This window comes from Trachypithecus francoisi, unplaced genomic scaffold, assembly GCF_009764315.1.
Source record: "Trachypithecus francoisi isolate TF-2019V2 unplaced genomic scaffold, Tfra_2.0 Lachesis_group16, whole genome shotgun sequence".
In the NCBI taxonomy this organism is placed as follows: domain Eukaryota; kingdom Metazoa; phylum Chordata; class Mammalia; order Primates; family Cercopithecidae; genus Trachypithecus; species Trachypithecus francoisi.
Window position 1 is genome coordinate 38,080,598 of NW_022681461.1, and position 23,890 is coordinate 38,104,487.

General features: G+C 37.1%; 1 protein-coding gene across 36 annotated transcripts in view; it reads right to left on the reverse strand.

The window, feature by feature from the left end:
- PTPRD (protein tyrosine phosphatase receptor type D) overlaps positions 1–23,890 on the reverse strand; it is a 550,040-nt gene that overhangs the window by 149,669 nt on the left and 376,481 nt on the right. For all 36 annotated transcript variants that reach the window (XM_033237354.1, XM_033237352.1, XM_033237341.1 and 33 more), the window contains 3 exons: positions 23,162–23,421; positions 9,731–9,821; positions 4,211–4,420 (listed from right to left, as the gene is read on the reverse strand). In XM_033237354.1, coding sequence (XP_033093245.1) covers positions 4,211–4,420; positions 9,731–9,821; positions 23,162–23,421 — 561 coding nt within the window. The remainder of the gene's footprint in view (positions 1–4,210; positions 4,421–9,730; positions 9,822–23,161; positions 23,422–23,890) is intronic.

The following is a 23,890-nucleotide window of genomic DNA, read 5'->3' on the forward strand; positions in this document are numbered from 1 at the left end:
CAGAGACTGGTATGTCTGTTCTCACCAGGCAATTGATAATATACTTTTCAAAAATACAGTTACTTGGAGAAGAAATGGACTAAATATCGATGATTTTTATTTCTATGATGTCCTATCCCATTTAGTTCTGTCCTATTTTAGCCTCTATTAGGAAAACATCTTGACTCTACCTGCCCCCTTCAAGTCCCTATCTTCTACTTTCCAATCCAACAGAAACCAATCCACATCCACTAACTGCTCTGCTTCTACTACTCACTCCTCATCTCTTCTCACTCCAACAACACCACTGGTCCAATTTTTTTTTTTTTTTTTCATTTGCCAAATCTAATTGCCTTTATTTACTCTTTACCTTTCCAGACAACTTTTCCAGATTTGCCACAGTGGATCAAGCCTTCTTTAAAATTTTTATCTCTGGCTCTCTTAATTTTGTATTAAACCAGTCCTGTCCTCATCTTTTCAACTGCTCATGCCCTGCTGAGTTAATTGCCTCTGACTCCATCCTATAGACCAACATTCTTAAAAAAAAAAAAAAAAAAAAAAAAAAAAAAATTTATAGAGATGGGGTCTCACCATGTTTCCCAGGCTGGTCTCGAACTCCTGGTCTCAAACAATCCTCCAGCCTCGGCCTCCCAAAGTTCTGAGATTATAGGTGTGAGCCACTGTGGCTGGCCCTGAACCCAAGTTCTTAAGTTCTATTCTCTACTAGCATCTCTTGTCCTCTCTTATCTGGTAAGGTCAGCCCAAGCTTTAACTCTCAACTTCCATGCAGAATATGTCTCTTCATTAATGTTACTAAACTCAGATACTCTATGAAATCCCAGATCTTCATTTCCAATCACTTCTAGAGACCCCCTACATATATGTTCAAATTAAGTATGAATTTCTTAATTTTTTCCAGATACTCCTTCCCTTCCTCCTGACTTCCCAAATTCTCTCATCCTCTCAGTATCTAGGAATGAATACTGATTTTACCTTATAGAAACAGGGATAGACTGGAAACACTGATTTTAGCTTATCAGTGACTCCCAGCTCCATCTGCTCTCCTTCCAGTCTCATGAGTGCCACTTTTCTTTAGGACCTTACTTATGTGCTCCTAACCATACCAAGTTTCTTCCTTCCTCTAATAGTCTCCACTGCTGCTAGAGGTATCATCCTAAACTGCAACTATAAAGCCTTCAAGAGGCTCTCTTGTGATTCCCAAATAAAACATAGATAACTTAGCACGATTCTCAAGGGCATCCACAATTTTACTTTAAACTTGCTTACAACATACAACACATTCCATCACAGTGGGCTTCTTGCTACTACTCCCTAAATGCTCTATTCTTGCTCCTCAACTCCCTCACAAGTTCCACAACATTTAGCTCCTGAAATTGAACAACAACTCTCTAGGCCCCCACTTGAATACTGCCTCCAGTGAAACCACCCCTTTTTAACTGACTGGCAGTGATCGGTCATTCCCCTCTAAAAAAAAAAAAAAGGTACAAATAATACAGCTAAATTTTTATTTAGTCCTTGTTTTTTTTTTTGTGTGTTGTTTTTGTTTTTGTTTTTAATGGCACTCACCAAACTCTATTTTGGCTTTTTATTTGTATATATACTTCATTTTCTTTGGTGAAACTACAAACTCCTAGAAGGCAGGGATTTATATATTATTTGTGTTTATATGCTTAAAGTAGCTAGCACCGAACCTTGTACTTAGTGGGTTCTCAGCAAATCTTGGCTGAATAAGACAAAAAAATGTTCATCTTTTCAAATGGCTGAAACTGTCAAGACATCAGTATATATGCTCATTTTTCATGATCAGTACATATATTTAAATGTTTTAACCTGCATCTTTAAAAAATTTAGTTTATGGCATCTATTCTGAATTTAAGTACAATGAGCTCGGCCATCAAGCAGGAGAACAGATGTCCCACTGAATGCTCGTATACTACTCTTCTTTCTCATTTTCGTCATTGTGCCCAGGAAAAAGACTGACTAGATTTTCAGATTTTCTAATGCATTAAAGGAAGATGGGAACCCAGTACGTATGTCCCAGCCTCTCAGAGGTGGCAAAAAAAAAAAAAAAGGATGTATATGGTATAAGAATTGACACAAAGGACTTGGCAAAGAACTATGTATTTAAGTAACATGATTATTTATATCATTGTTTTGGTTTATACGATACCCACTCCATTTTGTAGGTGATGCTAAAATAGTTTGGTAGACAGAACTAGGCAAAACTGTTCGATTTGAAATTCTTTACCAAGAACCTTTAAGATAATAATCATGGTCCATTGAGATGGAAGTCTAAGCACAGGTTTTCCCAAAGAACACAGATTTCCAACCCATTCAAGAAACAGAGATGTATGAAAATGAAAAGAAAATAAAGTCATAAAATGATACCAGCCTCATGAAAAATATAATTTCTTATGTGTGGGAGTAAGAGATTAAACTTTGGATCATTCCAAACCAGTAATCTGACATTCTTAATGTGAGACAATGGATTAGGGGATAGCTTGTGTCTTTGAGAGGGAGGGAAAAGCGTTTTCACTTTGCAAATTACCAGTCTACCCTTGGAACATTGTTATAATCTGTTATGGAAATTTGAGGCTTACACAAAGGCTTTATTACTACAAAACAACTCTAGCTGGATACAAGTCTCTTCCAGGCCTGAAAATATTTATGATATATAAAGGAAATAAATATCATATATATTTGGAAGCAATGTTGAGAAAGATGATAGAATAAAGGGGCAACTTCATTAACACATGTAAAAAAACTCTTAATTCTATAATTAATAAGCAGATGACATACTAAAGAAAGGGGCAGACTCTTCATCAGTTGTGACATATTTAGACACTAGCGGAAGACATCAGAAACCAGAGTATGTAGTTCAGTGGTTCAGTCTGCAGGATCGAATGAGATTCCTCTCCTTTGCTAGATTCTCTGATCTACCTCAATGCTCTAAGTGTGCTTTTTGAAACATTCCTAGAGCTATTAAAAGAAAATTCCTCTCAAATATTTAAAAGTCATTTTTGAATAAAAGAAAAAGATGATTTCTTAACATTTCATTCCCTTGATGTTCTGCCTTAAAACCTTCAACTAGAAAGAGGAAGCATATCTGTACGTTAAAATTCCAGGAAGGCCATCACTTTGTTTTCAAATGACATTCTGAGCACAAAGGTAAACCAGGCAGAGAGGCTGGCTTTGTGTTTTGATTTTCCACGGGATAATTCTTTCAGTCACTCGGAGAGAGGCCCCACTGTATACCCTAACACCTGATGTGGAGAAATCTTTGATACATCATGAGCTGCTTCTATTCGGGAAATGACTGGCTCAGAGTTACCATACCTGTCATATATAGACGCCAGTTAGATAAATGAAGTTTAGAATATGTATATTAAATGTTCATGTGACCTGCCACTTCAAAATTCACCCCCTTCCTACGTACAATATCTCCCCCACTTTTTTTTTGAAATATTCAAAGCAACTGAAACATAAAATGACATATAAGCAAGATGGATTACATAACAGAAAAAAACTCATTATTTAGAATACCTTACGAATTCTCTCTTTTATTAAATTATTTTATAACTTTCTCAGCTGTTCACTGATAAAGTCACTCATAAATTTCTAGAATTAAAGAAGCTGTTGTATTTGCCTCTTTCTAGATAGACCTTCCTCATGAATCTGGGTAGAGGCACGGTAGTCTCACTTGGCAAATGCAGGAGAATACATACAATAACCCCCAAAGCCAATATTTTTAGAAATATGCCATGTTGAATGGCTGAGCTTGTGAGTTCCCATTGCAATCACAGGGGCTAATGTCAATCAGGTATTATGCAAGATGAGAGCAGTCTCCTTTTCTTGACAGCAGTCATTCTGAAAGGATGAGGGAAGGAGATTGTGAGCAATGCTGGTTCTAACACCATAATATTTGTGTTACATCAAAAGGTATCAGGAACCACGGCCTATTGATCTGGAACTTCACAAAGTAGAGGGCCATGTAAATTTCCTTCATCAGAGACACAGTTTCATTTGTAATTCAGTCTTGAGGAGTATATTCAGCAATGTCCAAAGAGTCGGCGGCCTGTTACTACACTTAAGTTAATAACAGTTCATGAGAAATAGAGGATGGATATACCTACAAATCCCTAAATAACCACATTCCAGTGAAAATGTATAAGCATACCATAGGAAAGAGATGCCATCATAATTAACTTACAGACTCTGCATGTTCCATTACTGCTAACACAAAGAAGACATATTCTTGACCACTTTGGAGTTGCTTGTTTGTAAATCCACCATAATGCTTGTCATCCCCCAGGGTGAACTCAGTGGGAAGGACATCAAAGTGAGCGGCAATATATGGCTTTAATTCAACTTCTCTCCCATAACGGATGCTTCTGCGCTTCCTAGATATCTCCTTAAGCAGCTTAAGGAAAAAAGGGGGAAACAGAAAAAGAACTGTAAATAATAACCCAACTTATTGATAATTTAATGAGAGAAATTAATTCAGCACTGGGAACAACCCAAATGCAATTTGTTCACATTTCATATAGCGCATCAGCGTCACTAAATCTCAGTTCTCTCAATATTTCAAATGCTTCTCTTCCTGTTAAGGTAAGATACTGGACTGCTATTACAAGGTCTAGGCTATAAACACAGGGCAATTAGATCCTTTACTGTAGCTCATTTCATTTCCTACACTAATGAAATTCTCTCAAAGGGCAATAGTGCATCATAACTTGTCTAAGGAAAAAAGTCAGCTTGATTCATAAAAGCCTTGCCTTGCAGGAGATTTATTAAACAAGTAGTAACCCCAGACAAAGACATCTAAATCTTTAAATATAGCCGCATTTTAGAAGAGGCTAGTGCCATTTTAGATTGCTTTTAGTAATTAGATAATTCATATGATACAAATTCCCTCAAATCAGCAGAAGCAGAATCCAACAATTTTCAATATACACATATTAAATAGACATTGTTACTCATTTACCAATTTCTGGCTTGACTTAGCTCCCTGGGTAGGCAACTGGGGTGCACTTCCTTATACTTTATCATGGAGTCAACTTTTTCTAGAATCGACCTCTCTTGGGAGTGTGTATATCTTGCCAGATAATATAGGCAAGGTAGATGAAAATTAATTTTAGTACTACCTTGAAGAAAACACACATGCACATGTATATACAGATCCTTCATGTATTTCTAAAGAAAAGAGGTAGAATTTATTTTTGGATAATCTATTGTTTTTCATTGACTCCTCTATTACAAGAAAATCATACTAACAGTAGTTATGAACACTGATTTCAAGGTTACCTTGACATCCAATTAAAACGTATTTCACAGGGTTTAACAAAGGAAAGATCTATATTAGTCTGGGATGCCTGTTGATGTAAGCAGCAATCTTTTTGCCAGTTTCTCAGAAATAATTTTTTATTTTATTTATTTTAATATCTATGTATTAATAGAAAAGTCTACGTATTTGAGGACGAACCGGAAAAAGGAATGAACCCTGTCTTCACCTTGATAAACAAAATTAAGATACGGAAACGGTGCAGCAAAACTAATTACTATTCCTGTTTTTGTAAATAGAAATGATCTAGTGAAAACCAAAGTAGTGATCTCTACTTAGTAGAATGAGAGCCTGGCATGATCAAGGCTAGGCTTCTGTGATAAAATGGCTTCAGACCGTGTATAGGATAAACACTAAATCCTTTTGTTAGGAATCTGATGGTACGTTACAGTCCCTTCTACACTGGGAGTAGTAAATGTGTTCAGCTGGTTCAAAATTGTATCCTAAAAATGTTAAAAACTGGTCTTTCAGTTATAGGAAAATTTTTGTCGACATTATTTTTCAATAATATTTAATTTATAACGTGCTAAAATTTTCTGTTACTTTGAGTTTACTGATGCAATTAAAATTACATGAAACGTGAGCTGTTTTAGGAAAACCATGGTAGATTGGGCATCACTTGATTAGCAAATTTGGACCATCCCATAATAGAGTCAGTTATGCTGATCAATTATGCACCAACTGGCCAGTAAAAACACAAGGCTAGAAAGTTAGCACTGTCTTTCAATCTTGTTGTCAAATTTAGCTTTACTTATAAAAATGATAATTATAACAATAATAGTTTTCATTTATTAAGCAATTACTGAGTGCCAGACACTGTTCTAGGGATCCTAAACATGCATCAGCTCCAATTTACTCCTCATAATAACCCTATAAGCATGGGTACTATAATCCTCAATTTATAAATGAAGAAACTGGGGCACAATAGAAAGTCTCAATATATAATTAGACTCAGTGAAATAAAATGAAATTCCATGCTAGAGATTTTTTCAACGATAATTTAATTTACTTAATTATTACACAGTATCATAAGGAAATACAATGTTTAAGTTCTGATACTCTAACTTGTTCTAACTCTGTGTATTTATACATATAATTTTTCTGTATCTGCTTACATCAAGACAGATGAATGTGTTATTTCCTTTATCTTGATTCTTTTCATATGCTAATTAAAAAATCTGATGCCAAATATTTAATGCAATATTATAATTGAAGTGTCATTACACAGGTTATTGTTGATATGTAGTAAAGGATAGTAGCCTATTACACTAAGAAGGAAAATGCACTGCAGATGTGCCGAACAGCTTTTTGAAGTTGGGTAATCAAAAACATTTATCACCAGTTGTTTATGTGACTGTGTCCCCTCTTCTACTTCACTGATCAAACCCTACCTTGATTTCATTCATATTGCAGATGCAGTTAATAGTCATAATTCATACATATCATTGTCATTCCCACAATCACTTTCGGCTAGGATTTCTTTAGAAGACTCATAGGAAGCAATTCAGAATAAAATATTTGAGCTTTTGGGTATTCTTAGATCCAGTGCCGTCATTCATTAAAGTCAAACCTGGAACATCACTCTGCCCCTTTAGGTTGCTCTAATCTCTGTAGGGTGCTTCCTGTGTCACAGGTCAAATGGTTCAAATGGGCTCGGATGACACCAAAGTTAGCCAGCATGTTACAGTTACAACCACAAATGACCACATTATTTTACGACAAGCCTTTGAAGTACAATGCAATGAAAAACTCATGATATATTACATGACCTGCTCTGAATTAAATATCAGTAACATTTTGGGAGTCATTCTGCTCCAAATTCATTTTGACTATCAATGTCTGCTCTGCCCAGTTTGACCTTGACAATAGGAGTTTCAGTTTATAAATTTATCATGTGGAGAGCATCCCCGTAACAAAGGATAAATGAACTCAGAAGATAATTTTGAGAGTAATACTGTTTGGAAAGCCTCTTTCAATTTTTTATGGGCCTAGATATGAGGCATATGTGTGGAAATTCCCTTAGGCCACTATTCTATTCAATGATATGGTTCCAACAATTTGAATTATAGGCCTTTCTGAAAAATTACTTGATCAAATACATTTAAGAGAGGAACACTGCTTTGTCAAACCTGGCAGTACCAAGCTATAGATAAAATTACTACAATGCTTTTATTATCCATAGTAGAAAAAAAAAAAAAAGCAAAAAACTGTCTGTAGGGATCAAAAACTGGATGAGTAAGCATAAAGTGAGGCCATAGCCTACTTTCATTTGTTCCCCTCCACAATGGTTACAAGATTATTGAGGTAATTCCAGAAGATATATCAAGGACTTTACTTCTTTATCAGAAATAATTTTCATTTTCCAGTCAATGCATATCTTATTTCTTCCCCCATTAATTCTACAATGTGGTCTCAATTATATCAGTAAGAAAAGTGGGAAACAACCCATCCCAACCCCAAAATTTTGAATTAATAACATGTTCTTTATCAAACTATTATACAGATTAATGCCCCACAACTTGGATGATTAAAATGACCCTTTGTTATGGGAATCAGCAGCAGAGACCCATAGAATTTAATTGCAAGAAAGTTCAAAGTCATATAGCCCTATACTTTAATCCATTAGTGTTGCTGTGCATTTTGGAGGTTAAAACGTGGCTATAAAAGAGAATCACTTTCTATTACTTACTACCAAATGGCTTTACTTCTAAGGAAAGCTTATTATTTAAAAGTATCTGATGTCATTTTGGCTTGGCTCTCAAAGTCTTGAAAACTTTTTTTTTAATAGGTAGAACAATTCATAGATTCTATAAGTTGCCTTTGCATTTTAAATCCCATTCCAACTTAAACAGAATGATGACACTTCCGTAATTCAGCTGAGAACCAATTAAAATAGTAAAGAATATATCAAGATTAACTGATTAGTCAGTTGCAAGTAAAATCATGTTTGGCTTCAAAATGCTTAGAAAAGACCAGCTGATCATTCTGCATTTTCAGTTAAAGGATTACTATTTTCTCAATATCGCAGAATAATGATTTTGTTCCTTTACCATCAACACAAAACAATTAAATTAATAACATATCTAAATTACTTGACATTATTGAAATAATGTCTCATTTTACACAGCCCCAATGATCATCTAATCACTAGTGACAGAAAAGCATAGGCCTAACCTTGAACTCATCTCCTCATATGAACTTGATCAAATTTAATTCAGATAAATGAAGCCAGTGATAACATAAATCCCACTTCTAGGGATGACATATGTCTGCCAAAGAGAGCTAATAACCTTTCTGGTCAGATCACAGTCTCCTTTGTACAGACATAGATATGAAATAAACATCACCTCTCTGTAATGTAGGTAGGGAGTTTATTCTTTTCCTTGCTCTGTTTGTACTAATTTGAGGCAGAAGAAGCACCTAGAAATAAAAGCTTGTACTACAAGATGTGGCCTATGCTATAAATAAACCCAATAAATTAAAATATCATGTTTTCCAAATGGGGGCATTCTGGTTATTTGCCTTATGAACTGATTGAAAACAGCATCATGTTACAATAACAAAGGCTCTTCCGTATTTTAAAATGTGAATTCTACTCATTAACTTGCTGTAGTCCTCTGGGCATCTAGCTCAACACTTCTGGATCATATTTTCTTGTCTAAATAGAAGTATGTAATAATTATGCCTTGTTCTTCATGTTATGCATTACCTTTCAAAAATGTCCTTATACAAGAAGAGTACCGATTATAATGCACCTGCTGTTGCAAGATTTTGGAAATCCACATTATATATTTAGTATTTGTTGTTTCTTGTTCTATATATATTGCTTTGCTCACAATTTTGTGATTTGTTTTGTTTTCTCTATTGTTAAATGCATTTTTGACTCTGAAAACCTACAGAATATAGAATAAGGCAAACACTTGGTAATCAACAGAATTCTGCGAGAAACTGGTCAAGACCATAGATAGTAGGTCAGATGAACTCTGCTGCAAATTGCAATTTGGTGTTTGTAACAGCCTCAGCAACTGTTGCACTAATGAAGGGGACCTTGGGATTTATATCAATGGTGATTAAGTCTTTGCTGACAATTCACTTCACTTCCCACACCTCTGCATCATGTTTTACAAGGGGCAAGGGGCAAAATATTAAGGCCAACAAAGATTAGACAGGTTGTAAGCTTTATTGCAACTTAAAGTTTTTTAATTAAAGCCAAAGGATCTTTGTTGGGATCCCCAGGGGTTAGCAGGCCCACAGTACTGAACCATCCAACCAGCTAGGTATGGAGAAGCCAGCATCCAGATTAGATCCTAAAAGGCCTCAAAGGGAGGGGGTGGATATGTAGCAAATTAAATAACTAATGAAAGACATAGCCAACAATGACATAGTTACCTCATCTAATTCCATTTCATCTGGACTCTCCCATGGCTTGATAAATTTCCCGCGAGATTTCTTCAAAGGCACGATTATTATGTAGTAACCTCTGCACAAGAATGAATACATAAAAGTTAGGTTAGTTCAAAAGAGGAAAATGTGGATATACCCTTCCATCTTCCACAGAACAGTGAGGCTGAAGGCAAATTATGGATATGGGGTGACTTGTCCATTTTTTACATCAATGACAAATAACCACCTGCTTGTTCAATTTTAAAAACAACATGGGAAGACGTTTATGTGTGATTGCAATGATCTTGTATGGTAATATCATCATGGTTGACTGCTCTTTATTAGATATCATAAACAGAGCAGGCACAGTTTGTTAGGACCCTGGTGCTGGACACATACAAGGCTGGAATATTGCAATCTACCACCATGAGCTGCTGAACCAAATATTTTCTATGACATTAATTTATAAGAAGATGTTTTTAAAAGGGGGGTGTATAAGAAAAATTCTACTCCTAGCTCACATAAACACCGATTAGTACTGTTGTTTATACAAACCTAAAATGCTTCTTTATTTGAATTAAAATTTTTTAAGTAACAAAAATTAGGTATAATTGCATAGAGTAAGACATTAAAAATTCCCTTCTTTTTCTACCCATCAACCTCAAACCTCAAGGTAAGTACCTCAGAAAATTGGAGAAAATCACAACTTAAGGGCCTTCGAAATAGCTATCAATATAATGACATCTATACGAAAAGACAAAAGTAACTGAATCCTGACACTGAGAACGGTCAATTAAAATTTAAGGAATGTATAAAGGCACCCGTCCAGAAATAGGTATGGGTTATTTGTAAAGCTGTTTTGGCACTTCAGTATAGAATATACTCTGCTTTCATATTCCTGTTTAGGGATTCTACTCATACTGATTTTTAGTAGTAACTATACAAGGACTTTGAATATACTGTATAATAATAACATATTAATCACTTCCTGCTTCTCAGGTACTATATTAAACGCATAATCTGGTTTTGTCCTCCTATAGAGAAATTCTTTCAGCAAAGCCTAGGTATAGCCTATAAAGCTACGAGGATTGGTCACAGGCAAAAAAGACAGATCTGTAGAGATTAAATAATTGCCAAATTAAACAGATAGTAATGGGACACAAAGCTACATTTATCTTAATGGTGGCAGCGGTCTGTTTCTTTCTCTTATTTACTCTATGTATCATAAAGTATTTTCTAAGGACTCCATACACTTCATGGAGATTTACTGTGAAAATGAACACACACATGGACCCAAACATACCCATATACCTTTAAAAGAGGAGGCCCCCACACAGGACAAAGAAACAAGAGGAAGGACACTCCCAACCCTGTGTCACACTGAATCACAGAGACCAATCACAGAGACCACAGAGGCCAGGAAGGCCTCTTTCTACTCATCTCAAAGCAAAACCTGTAATAAACTCAGTAAACTCTCTGTGATTAAAAACTCTGCTTTCATTAAGGGTCTATAGCAGAGCTGTCCGGTATGGTATCCACTGGCCTCTGCACTGCCAATGTGACTAGCCCAAACTGAGACCCTCTGCAAATGTAAAAGACACATTGCACTTCAAAGACGTAGCATTAAAAGAAAGTGTGAAGTATCTCAGTAATAATTTTTAAAATAATGATGACACGATAAAATAATAATCTGGATATATTAGGTTAGATAAAATAAATTACTAAAATTAATTTCACCCACTTTTTATTTTTTCACCATTGCTACTAGAAAACTTAAAATGTTACATGTGGCTTTCATTATATTTCCTGGACGGCACTGCTCTAGAGCGTTCTGGAGAAGAATATGGCACTTGGAGATATGTCTGGCTGAGAGTTTGGGTTGATCTTGGGCTTAGACCCAAAATCTCAGTTATATATTCTGAAATACGTAAGTAAAAAATACCAGGCTGTGATATGGGGGGAAATACACCGAATGTGCTCAGCACAGTGTGTATATAGCAGTAAACAGATGCCAGCTGCTACTGGCTAATACGAACATCACGGTTGGAGAGATGCATCTGAACTATCTTGTTCAGTAAGACTCTATGAAATTCCGTGAGCTGCAGGTTAAAGAACTTGTCAAACTTCTTTTCCCCCTAATCGGGAATTCAAGTCAAACCAGACAATTACACCACAATCCTTTCTCCATGGTGCCCTGAGCAACTAATCAACAGATACACAGGATTACACCACCTAGCCATTCATTTTCTTTACTACAAATAATCATAATGATCAAGGAGGATGAGGAGAAGGCAGAGTCGGAGTGTGCGACAGAGACCAATATCTTTTATTTTATGATCCAGAGTAAGCTTCCCCTCTTCCTGTCCTCCCACCACCTGAAGGATTTGCCAAACAAGTCCATCATGTTAAATGAGTATGGAGGAGAATGACAGAGCTGCAACTGAGCGTACAAAATCACACTGCAGATGTGCTTGATAAACACACTTGTCAAGGAACCTCTTGCTTTTCACTACCAACTGCTCGAAGCCAGAAGAGCTCTATACATAAAGCAACAATATTGCACATTATCAGAGCGCTACCATTGTCCTCCTTCAGAATCCTGTAAATCAAGGTTAAGCTGATGAGTTTCATTAATTTTTTTCTTCTGCTTTCATACTTTGATTTGCCATTCTTGTACATGAAAAAAAAAATCCATTCTTTCTTCGGCAGCACTCCCCAACTACTCATTTTACTTGGGGCTGGGATAAGAATTGAACAGCCTCCCTCACAGCAATTAATTAACGGTACGGCCAGATATCCCTAACCTTTTTTCTCCAGTGATCTCTAAAGCATTCATCTAGGGCAGTCAAAGTGAAGCTTGCTTCAAAGCAGCTCTTGCACATTGAAAGAAATAGGGTAGTGGCAATTTGAAATTCTGTATTATACAAAGCTTCGCCTCAGTCTAAATACACACATTTCAGCTGTGCTCTCTGCAACTATGGCTTTGTAAACATCAACTTCCTTGCTTTACCTGCAACTTGTCTCTCCCCTGAGGGTCCTGCTTCCTTTGCAGCCTTCTCATATGGCAGCTGTGGATTTATCCCTCCTCCCCTACCCATGAACCTCAGAGTCAGGGTTTGGGGTTTCTTTCCTGGCTTCTCATAGCTTCCTGCAGGTATTTTTCTTCCACCTTCTTGCGTTGGTTGTAACAAACCCCTTCTTTTTTGAAGTTCAGGCAATCCAACTATATTATGATCTTCTCTGGCTGAGTTTTGCCATCTAGTACCTCCCCCAGCATCTCCTTTCTCTCAGGGAAGATTCTTTTGCGGGGTTCACAGCCTTCTTTTTTTCTCCAAACTCTGCCATCATCCTGGGTGATTTCAGCCTTCACAGGTCTGGCCCATGTACCACTGAAGCTCTCAGATTCTTCAATTCTCCCTTTCCAAAGCCCGTCTCCTCTACCCTACCTTAGCTGAAATCTATGCTCGCCATTCTCTCTGCCAGAATCCAGGGAGCTGAACACAACTTGAGAAATAAAGCACAGGGCAGAATGATGCCATAAACTGAGAATCAGCAAACCCAGTTAGGCCTTCAACACGGCCTGGCAATCTTACCACTACCTAGTTTCCCAATAACTTCTCCAATTGCCTACTCCTTCCATTTTCCACAGTAACGTTCTCACTTTCTCCTCTACTTTGAAACCTTGGACATTCAAACCTCCCCATTAGAAGATGGCCTCATCTCTCATACACAGAGAAAATGCAAAGATTCAGACAATTATTCCCTCATCATCTGTCACCAAACTACAAGCCTATCTAGATCCGTAAACAAACCATAACTTTTCTTTTGGTAAAGTAGAAGGGCTGGCCCTACTTTTGAAGGCCATTAACTATCTCTTGAATTGTTTTCCCTCTTCTCACTTTCTTAGGAAGTTTACCATACATTGTACTCCTTCTCTCTCATACAGCTCAACTTCTCCTTCCTCATTTGATCCCATCCCTTAGCTTTCAACCATGTATAAATATGTGCAATACAGAGAACAAAACAAACCACATCCCACTCTAGTCACCTCTCTCTCTCCCACCCCTGACTGCCAAAATTCTGCAAATAGCTGTGTGTTCCTGCTGCTCCCACTGCCTCCCTTTCGCCTCACTTCCCAGCTGACTAGGCTTTAGCGCCTGCCTCCTCACTCCACCTCACTGCCATTGCCAGGGTGCTCAGTCATCTCCAGGGTGTTATATCAAAAGGGGAGTTTTTGATACTTTTCTGTCCTTCTTGACCTCTTAGCAAACCTTTTAAGATGTTAACACTCTTGACGAAACATTCTGAGCCCTTTCTCTGTGATATTCTTCTGTTATTTCTACATATACCTCTTTCCACACTAACCTTATTTCCGTAGCAGAATTTATCATCTGTGGCCCAGCCACAATGATGACATTCCTCAAGGTTCTGGCCAAGAACTTCTATCCAGACCCTATTTTCATCCTAGATCTCATTCCAGCTTAGGGCATCATTTCTTAGCTAAATGCAAATGATTTCCAGATTCATATCTTTAGCCAAGAATGTTCTTCTGAATTTCACTGGTTTATCCGACTTTAACTTAATGTCTCCATTTGGAGTACAAAAGCACCCAAAATTTACTGTGGTTAAAATAAAATAATATGCCTTGCAAAATAAATCCTCCCTAATATTGCATTACAATCCATTTCAGCGCACAAGCCAGAAACCTAGGTGTTATCATTGACAATCTGCCTTTATTCTCTTCCTCTGTCATACTCAATCTATTGCCAAGTTCTATCACTTCCAAACCCTATCTCCAGTGCATGTGCTTCTCTCCATCTCTACTGCCACTCTTCTGGCCTCATTCCATGTCTTATGCCCAGACTGTGACCTTACTCTCTCAACTCTCTCTATTGACTTTAGCCCCTTCTAGTGCAGCCTCTGAAATTTTCAATTCACAGTACAAAATTCATTGTGCCATTTCCAATTTTTAAAACATTTCAATGGATCCTCATTTCTCTTAGGATAAAGCCTGAAAGGTATCAGAAGGCCAGCAGGATATTGCCTGAATCCCTCTGACTGTGCCCTCTCAGCTATATATAGCTCCATAGGCTTTCAGTTTCTTGCATTTACCTTAGGCCAGCGGTTCCTAACCTTTTTGGCACCAAGGACTGGTTTTATGGAAGAAAATTTTTCCATGGACAGGGCGGAGGTTGGGGGGATGGTTTCAAGATGAAACTGTACTACCTCAGATCATCAGGCATTAGATTCTTATAAGGAGCCAGCAACCTAAATCCCTCATATGTGCAGTTCACAATAGGGTTCATGTTCCTGAGAGATTCTAATGGCACCACTGATCTGACAGGAGGTGGGGCTCGCTCCAGTGGTAATGCTCCCTCCCCACTGCTTATCTCCTGCTGTGTGGTCAGGTACGGAACTGGTCAAGGTTAGGAACTGGTACTCGTCCATGGCCCAGGGGTTGAAGATCCTTGCCTTAGTCCATTCTGTCATTAAACCATTGATCATTCTGTTCCACCTGCCTAGAACTTTGTCATTCCCACCTAGTTAACTGTTCTTTTTCCTTAAATATCTATTAACTGATTATTTTCTAAGTGAAATCTTCCCTGATTTTTATTTACACCAATTACCCCCATGATATGGTCTCTGTGGACAATTTTTAATCTATAAATTTTCTTATACAACAAATTTATATATTTATAAACACGTTACTAAAGCAGACATACATATAATACCCCCAAAATTTGCTTAACTTTGCCATTTTACCATGGAATTATTCTTCCACTGTAAAGAAAGTGGGTACAATAGGTGGCTCTCAGGAATTAACATCTCTCCTAAGTCAGGCAGTCAAAAATATTTGGCAGTTCTTCTCCATCAGAATTTTCAACTCTCAGTCTCATCAAGCTTTTTCTCCTTTCTTCAAATCAGCAATGGCATGCCCAAATAGGGTTTCTAGAAAGCATAACTGCTTATTGCAAACATTCTTTTCTTTACTGGCCTACTCGTGACCCCTGTTCTAATCTCACAGGACATTAAGGAAGATAAGATGATTCAGATATGAGAAGTGAAATGGGCAGCTAATATGTGCACTATAAATTCATATCAACCAAATCATATGAGCTGAAAGAACTTGCTTGAAATGAAAAAAAAAAATGAAATAAATTGCTTTTGGAGCTAGCTTTATTTTTGGGTAAAATTAAACCCAACATTCTGCTTTGCCTGTCTGCCTCAAGCCTGGAGTTTAGACTCAAAACAGCTTTTCAACATAGACTTTAACTATTAAAGTAATAGAAAAATAAATACCTTCAGAATCAATATATCTGGAAAGCCCTTGACTACTTATAAAGTAAGCTGTGTTTTCCCAGTCTATTAGATTTAATTAGATAAGTTAAATCTAACCTTCAGAGTTTTAATTATATTAAGTAAAGTTTTACTAATTTCATTTAACATGTTATCATCAAGGGGCTCAGTTCCCCATAATTATATGGGAAGGCAAGCTCTGGTCTTTGTGGCAGTCCCACTTCGAATTCAGTCAGGCTTTTTGTATTAGTCTGTATTAGCATTCTCAAACATGTTAATTAACTGGGAGGGGAAAAATCCATCTAGGAGTTTAATGATGAATGTTATTCCTTGCATAAGCCTCCTGCTTTACCTCTCCTTAAATTCTCACGGTAACCCACTGACTTTATTGCTTCATGACACTAAACACACACTTCCGTGATCTGTACCCAAGCATATATGCCCGGTCACTCACTCCTAGTTCTAAGCTTTCTCTGGGGCAGTCCTGTTTATGTCTACTTCTTTTGGAGTTTTAATCAGTTATCAATTGACCTAAAAAAAATAAGTTCTATTTTGACCAATAAACTTAGGGTCACAGAGGCAGGGCCTGTGGTTCAGAATGTGGGCTCTGGAGCCAGGCTGCCTGAATTCAAGTCTTTCCTCTCTGGTTTTGTGTTGTGGGCTGGGGCAAGTCAGTCTATATTGTGTGTTCCTCGGCTATAAAATGAGGGGCACACTTCCTGCGACGATTACATCAGTTAATATGTGTAACGTCCTTTGCACAGCACCTAGTTTGCTCTCTGTTCGTATCAACTACTACTAGTATCAGCTGTATGATCTTGGCCAGGACACTTAGTACCATTGGGCCTCATTTTACCCATATGTAAATTAGAGGAAGAATACCTACCTCACAGGGTTATTTTGAGTCTTAAATGAAACCTAATATCCTCAGTAAATTGCAAAGTACTATACAAATTTAAGCCTTTACTACTTTAACTCACAAACACATGATAAATTACTCTTCATTAAGCTGCTAATAGTGGAACACAAATCTTATGAAGCAACACTGTAAGCCATGCTTCCATAAAAATCTTCTTGTATAAAAGAAAAAGTTGAGAACAAATTAGTAAGACCAAAGAAATTTAAAATTTCATAAAATACCCTTATTCTTCATTTCCACTTTTTATAAACATAAAACGGTTGTTATAAAATTAGTTTACACTGAGTATCTTCTGGTAGTTTTTTCTCTTAGTATAATCTATGTTGTGCATTTTTTAAATATCCAGGGTAAAATTCTGCTCTATTAAGTCACAGAAGTTCCCTATGTCATTACAACTTGCTTCTGAACAACAGCAGCACTGCTAGATCTGACTGGCATTCTGTTCCCCAAATCTATTTAAATAGAAAGTTTAAGCACCACAGAATTCCTGATACCAGAATTTGCAGCATCCTTAAGGTTGTTACAAAAGAAATTTAGCCTTTCTGTGAGGGAACTCTCCTAATTTGGCACACAAAAAATATAAAAACCAAGTATGAAAGTAAAGAGATATTAGGCCGGGCGCGGTGGCTCAAGCCTGTAATCCCAGCACTTTGGGAGGCCGAGACGGGCGGATCACGAGGTCAGGAGATCGAGACCATCCTGACTAACACGGTGAAACCCCGTCTCTACTAAAAAATACAAAAAACTAGCTGGGCGAGGTGGCGGGCGCCTGTAGTCCCAGCTACTCGGGAGGCTGAGGCAGGAGAATGGCGTAAACCCGGGAGGCGGAGCTTGCAGTGAGCTGAGATCCGGCCACTGCACTCCAGCCTGGGCGACAGAGCGAGACTCCGTCTCAAAAAAAAAAAAAAAAAAAAAAAAAAAAAAAAGAGATATTAAATTAACTAGAAATCATTAAAGACTCTTGTTTTTAGGTGGTGAGGAATTAAGGAGTAGGGGCCAAGACCTCCTGATTAACTTGGCCAGAAATGAAAGCACGGTTTCTGTTGGTCAACAAAACAGGTGTCAATCACCAAAACTGCACTTTGCTTGAAAACAAATAGGAAGCATTTTTCTGAATAGCTTTCATCTAAATAAAAGTTAGCAACCTGCCCACAGTTCTGGAATGAGTTCTGTTTCTTCCTCACATTTTTCTCACAGAATACTGAATAAAAAGCTACAACCTTTCCTAATTTCTAAATTTGCCAACCACTGCAAGTGACACAGCCCGGCACAGAGCTTCTTGTAATACCTGACTGCGCTACATTAACCAATCTAGAAAACAGGAACAGTAACCTTACAATATGATCCCTTTAAGAATTCCACTAAATAGAAATCATCTAAGGCTTTTCACTAAAAGATTTGCTTTTCATTTTCTATTTCTTTGATACTTTTCCCACTCAAGTACCTTCCTGGTTTAGTCTTTCACTCATTTCTTCCCCAAAGTGGCTGTAATATATTTCTGAGAATCTTTAATTCATTTCTAGAAAACAAAAAATGTCCATATGGTTTGCTTTCTTTTTCTGTTTCATAATGGTCTCATTTCTGTGATGTCAAAGTTTTATACCTTTTTCCTGACTCCCATTTCAAATATAGAAGGGGAAAGTACATAAATAAAACAAAATAAAAAAAAATTGAACAAGCTAAAAAAGAAAAAAAAAAACTGACAAAGGTAGAAGACATTCTGCAATATTCGCAACTCCTTCAGAAATTGGAAAATGAAACTAAAGTTTACCACCAATGGACTAAAAGTGCCAATTTCCAGTAACAGCTAACACATTTTATCAAGATAATTTGGTGAACAGCCTCTTAAAGGTCATTTTTTATATAAATAAAAGAAAGTATTGAAAACTAAATTAATAGTAAATGCTGAAGAATATACTATCCTATTTTCCTCTCTCAACTGCTCTTTTCTTGAAGAGACATGCATGATTTTTAATGGAATGAATTTACAGTCTATCTCTTCCCTGTTCTTTCATTATTTGTAACTTTTTCACCTTTCTTATACCTTTCTTACGCTATCAGACTCAGATTAGATATGATCACCTTCAGGAGGCCTCCCCTAACACCCAAGTTGGGCTAAAACTTGATATTTATGTTTCCACAATACCTGGCAGTATTCACCCTATTATATTCACATTATCTAGTTTCTGAACCTATTCTCTTACTATCAGGTAGGACTTAATCTCAGTCATTTTCCTATTCCCAAAAATAGCACTGACAAAACAGTGTGTATAGAATATGTATTTGTTGGATGCCAGCAGGAAAGCCTTAAGAGGCAGACAAGTACAATGTGGCCAAATAACAACTGCTAGTCTTTCTCTTGCCTCGACACCATCAGAGACGCTGTATCCTCTGAGTGAACGGCTGTCTTCCTACTCCTACTCCCATGGCCCAGCTAACTTCCTGTCACTTTTTAAGCCTCAGCTTAAAAAGCCTCAGTTGTCACTTTCTCTAGGATTGCTGAACTAATAAGCCGGAGTTAGGAGCCTCATCTATAGCCTCCCTTATCTATCTAATTTTCTCTATTATAGGACTCTGCTTCGGTGAACTCTTTGCTTGTCCAAATTGTCCAATTAACTATGTTGTATGAGAACAATGAGAAAGAACACACCGTCACTACTGAATCCCTGAAACATTAACATTGACTGCTACCAGGGTGGGTGATCAAGAAGTAACTGATATTTCTATGGACTTGATGGTTTTATAGGTAAATACCCCCAAACTCATTGAGTTGTACACATTAAATATGTACAGCTTCTTACATATCAATTATATTTCAATAAAGTAGTTTTAAAAATTCATAAATATCCTTTATCTGTCAAGATCAATTTTAATAAACATTCAGAATGAATACACAAATCAATGAATATAATCCCACTGTCATACTGAAATTTGTTGGGATAAAAATTACACAAATACTCAATTCTCATTTTCAGATTTCTGGATTATAGAAAAAGAAGGGCCGGGCGCCATGGCTCATGCCTGTAATCCCAGCACTTTGGGAGGCTGAGGTGGGCGGATCATGAGGTCAGGAGATCGAGACCAACCTGGCTAACATGGTGAGATCAGGTTTCTATTAAAAATACAAACAAATTAGCCTGGCGTGGTGGTGGACTCCTGTGGTTGCAGCTAGTCGAGAGGCTGAGACAGCAGAATGACGTGAACCCAGGAGGCGGAGCTTGCAGTGAGCAGACATGGGGCCACTGCACTCCAGACTGGGCGACAGAATGAGACTCCATCTCAACCAAAAAAAAAAAAAAAAAAAAAAAAGAAAGAAAAATAAGAGTAGACAAATGTGAAGACTTTATTTTACACTGAATTTATTTTAGGAATAATCTTTTAGAAATTCTTTTCACGGAATTTATTTTAGTAATAATCTTTTAGAAATTCTTTTCACTGATTTCAGTAAGAATCTTTTTGAAATTTTGTCACCTAGTTGAAATTCATCAATTATTTTATCAAATAAACAATAATTGAAAGTTTACTCAGGAAAGGTTGTTTTAGGATGTGTATCATGTCTGAATTTATTAATTATACCTAAATTACACAAATTATACTATTTTAAAACTTCTTATTTCTGCTTGCATTTTTTAATACGTGATTTTCTCAGCCATCTGCTTTAAGTTTTCTGGAGTTTGGGGAGTTTTTGACCACTTTTTGAATTTTTCTCCTTCTAGAAAATCCCTTTGCCATGCTGCTCTGGTTCAGTTCTCCTCTTAGATTTCCAATAATCCCCCTCTGTGTCCTCTACTGGCTCTCTTCTTCCTATTAACTGAGACCTTTCTTTTAGTCTTTTGCTTCACATTTTCCCCTCATTGCTACAATAATTCTGTCTTCTTCCATGAAACCATTCCTATTTAGTTAACAACACCTAAATGTATATCTATAATCTGTTTTTTTTTTTTTTTTTTTTTTTTTTTTTGAGACAGAGTATAGCTCTGTCGCCCAGGCTGAAGTGCAGTGGAACAATCTTGGCTCACTGCAACCTCCACCTCCCAGGTTCAAGCAATTCTCCTGCCTCAGCCTCCTGAGTAGCTGGGATTACAGGCGTGTGCCACCATGCCCGGCTAATTTTTGTATTTTTAGTAGAGATGGGGTTTCGCCATTTTGGTCAGGCTGGTCTCGAACTCCTGACCTTGTGATCTGCCCACCTCAGCCTCCCAAAGTGCTGGGATTACGGGTGTGAGCCACCATGCCTGGCCATCTTTAAGCTTAGTAACTTCTCTAAGCCCACATTTCTAACTAGGTATTTCACTGATATTTCATATTAATACACCCAACGTTAAACTCATTTACTTCTGAATGTTTGTATCCTTCAGGATGACAGCATCATTCATTGTCATCCAAGCTCAGACCTCAGAGCCATATTTTACTGTCTTGATCTCATCATTAAAGCAGCTAATTTATGCTGTACTACTACTCTAGTGTATCTCATGTCTGCCTCTGCATCCTATTTCCATCATCATCACCTTCCTTTAGAATCTTGTTATTTGCCTAGAGTCAACTAACTATGTGACCACCTCCCAACGATTTTCTCTACCACTATCTCTATGGTGCTCCAGTCTATCCAACTTCCAACAATATATGAGCTATGGATAAATGCCTCTCTGCTTGACCTTCAAACCTGACATAGCAAGTTTCATCTAAACTTGAGGATGTGAGATACAAGAAATAACAAAGGATTTATTCTTATTCCAAACAGGTAGCACAAGAGATACTCAACAAATATTTCCTAAAATGGAATTTTATTATGTATTACAGAAATGTTATCATGCCACTCTCCTGTATAAAGAGCTTTAATGGTTTCCCATTGTCTAGAGGATATAGTTTTCACTTCAGGGTTTACCCTTGGCTCCTGTATGCCTCCTTCTTCCTTCTCTTGTCACTTGTGGCCAGGCACTCTGGGATCCAGCCGTATGGCACCATTGGGTGCCTTTAGTAATGGGCCTATGCACATACCACTCCCTTTGCAAATAGTCTCTCTTTTATTATTTGTATGACTCTTATTTATCCCTTAAGATTAAGGGATCAGAAACTTCCTTGACCCATTCTGAATCAGCTGCTCTTAAGATAAAGCATAATTCTGTCATTAACGCTTACTACATCTGTCTGTTTCTCTGTATCTCTCTCACTCTATGGTAAGGTCTTTGAAGTCAGGAATCCATCTTTTTTTAATTCCCCGGGGTCCACCGCAGTACTTGTAGTTCATACATTTTGGTGAAAATACTTTTTTCTTCTACTAGTTATGCAACCAACTAGCTATATGTCCTTGGACAAACTATTTAACTGACCAGATTTAATTTTCCACTTCAGGCCTATTGGCCTCTATGCTGTGCTACATTCAAACCAGACCACTTGAATTTTCTAATGTTTATATTTTTCTCCAATGTTATTTTTAACTTTAACTTGTTGGAATTTTTCCTATTTGTAATACATCAGTGTCATACACCATCATCTAATTTCACCCAATGTTTTTTTTAATCTTATAGTACTTTGTAAGATGTCTTCATAATTAGAAAAATATTTTGCCAAATATTAGAGTTAACCACCTATTCATAAACTATGACATAAAATGCTTTGCAGTAGCCAGGCGCGGTGGCTCACGCTTGTAATCCTAGCACTTTGGGAGGCCAAGGTGGCAGATGACGAGGTCAGGAGTTTGAGAATCCTAGCTAACTCAGTGAAACCCTGTCTCTAATAAAAATACAAAAAATTAGCCGGGCATGGTGGCAGGCGCCTGTAATCCCAGCTATCGGGAGGCTGAGGCAGGGGAATCACTTGAACCCAGGAGGCGGAGCTTGCAGTAAGCTGAGATTGCACCACTGCACTCCAGCCTGGTTAACAGGGAAAGACTCTGTCTCAAAAAGCAAACAAACAAACAAACAAACAAACAAAAAGCTTTGTAGTAAGAACAATGTTCTATATGTTTTGTGTTTCTCCTAAATAACACTGTCCCTGTAACACAGATTAAAAACTCAGTGTTAGATTAACGAAAATCTGTGTTACAATGAATACTAGGACACGTTATAACAGACCTCAGATAACAAAACTGGGAGTCTGAGCAGAAGAATCTTTCCTTACATTAAGCAATATCTTCTTTTATGACCTCTATAATTTTGAGACATAACGTTCTTATTTACCAATAATTCTTTCCTTCAGCCCTAACCCTTTAATCAACTTACTTTATATTCTCATTTGCAGGTACTTCAGGCAGTTGCACAGTAATCATGCCATCCAAGTTGGTCTTCCCAATGAAGGCAGGCTTGGTACGTAATACATCTGGTGCAGTCTTTGCTGTGACCCTGTGCTGCAGCCCACCAGCACTGTTTCCACGATTTGTCAGCACGAATGAATATGACTTCTCAGGCTTCAGGTTGACAATTAACTTCTGTGTGGCTCGGCCATCTACTTCTTCTACCATTTTCCCATCATCATAAAGAATCTAAAGAGATAAAACCAATCAAAAAAATCTGATTATCAGAGAGGCAAAATATATTTTCTAAACCAATGTGTCCTTGCTTATGGAAAATGTATATATAGTCAATTCTAATTTTAGGTGACTTCTAAGCCCATGAGTGGTCATAATTCTGAAGATCACATCAATTTTCCTGTCATTTCCTACTGTGTCATGATAAAATGTTTCCAAGTCTATCAAAAATATACAAAGATATATATATATATATAAACTTACCAATATTAGACCTCTCAGTTGTATGTGATCTCAATGGAATATGTGCAGAAAAGCTCTATGTTTCAATGTATTATCAATACTGCTAATTTTCTAAAGGTTTTGGTTCCTCTTTCTAAATATATTTTTACTTTCCAAAATGTTTCTCTATTTCTTATTTCATAAATATGTACTTACTAACATCTCTTAATGGCAAGTCAGAGTTTAAAATGTGCCAACAATA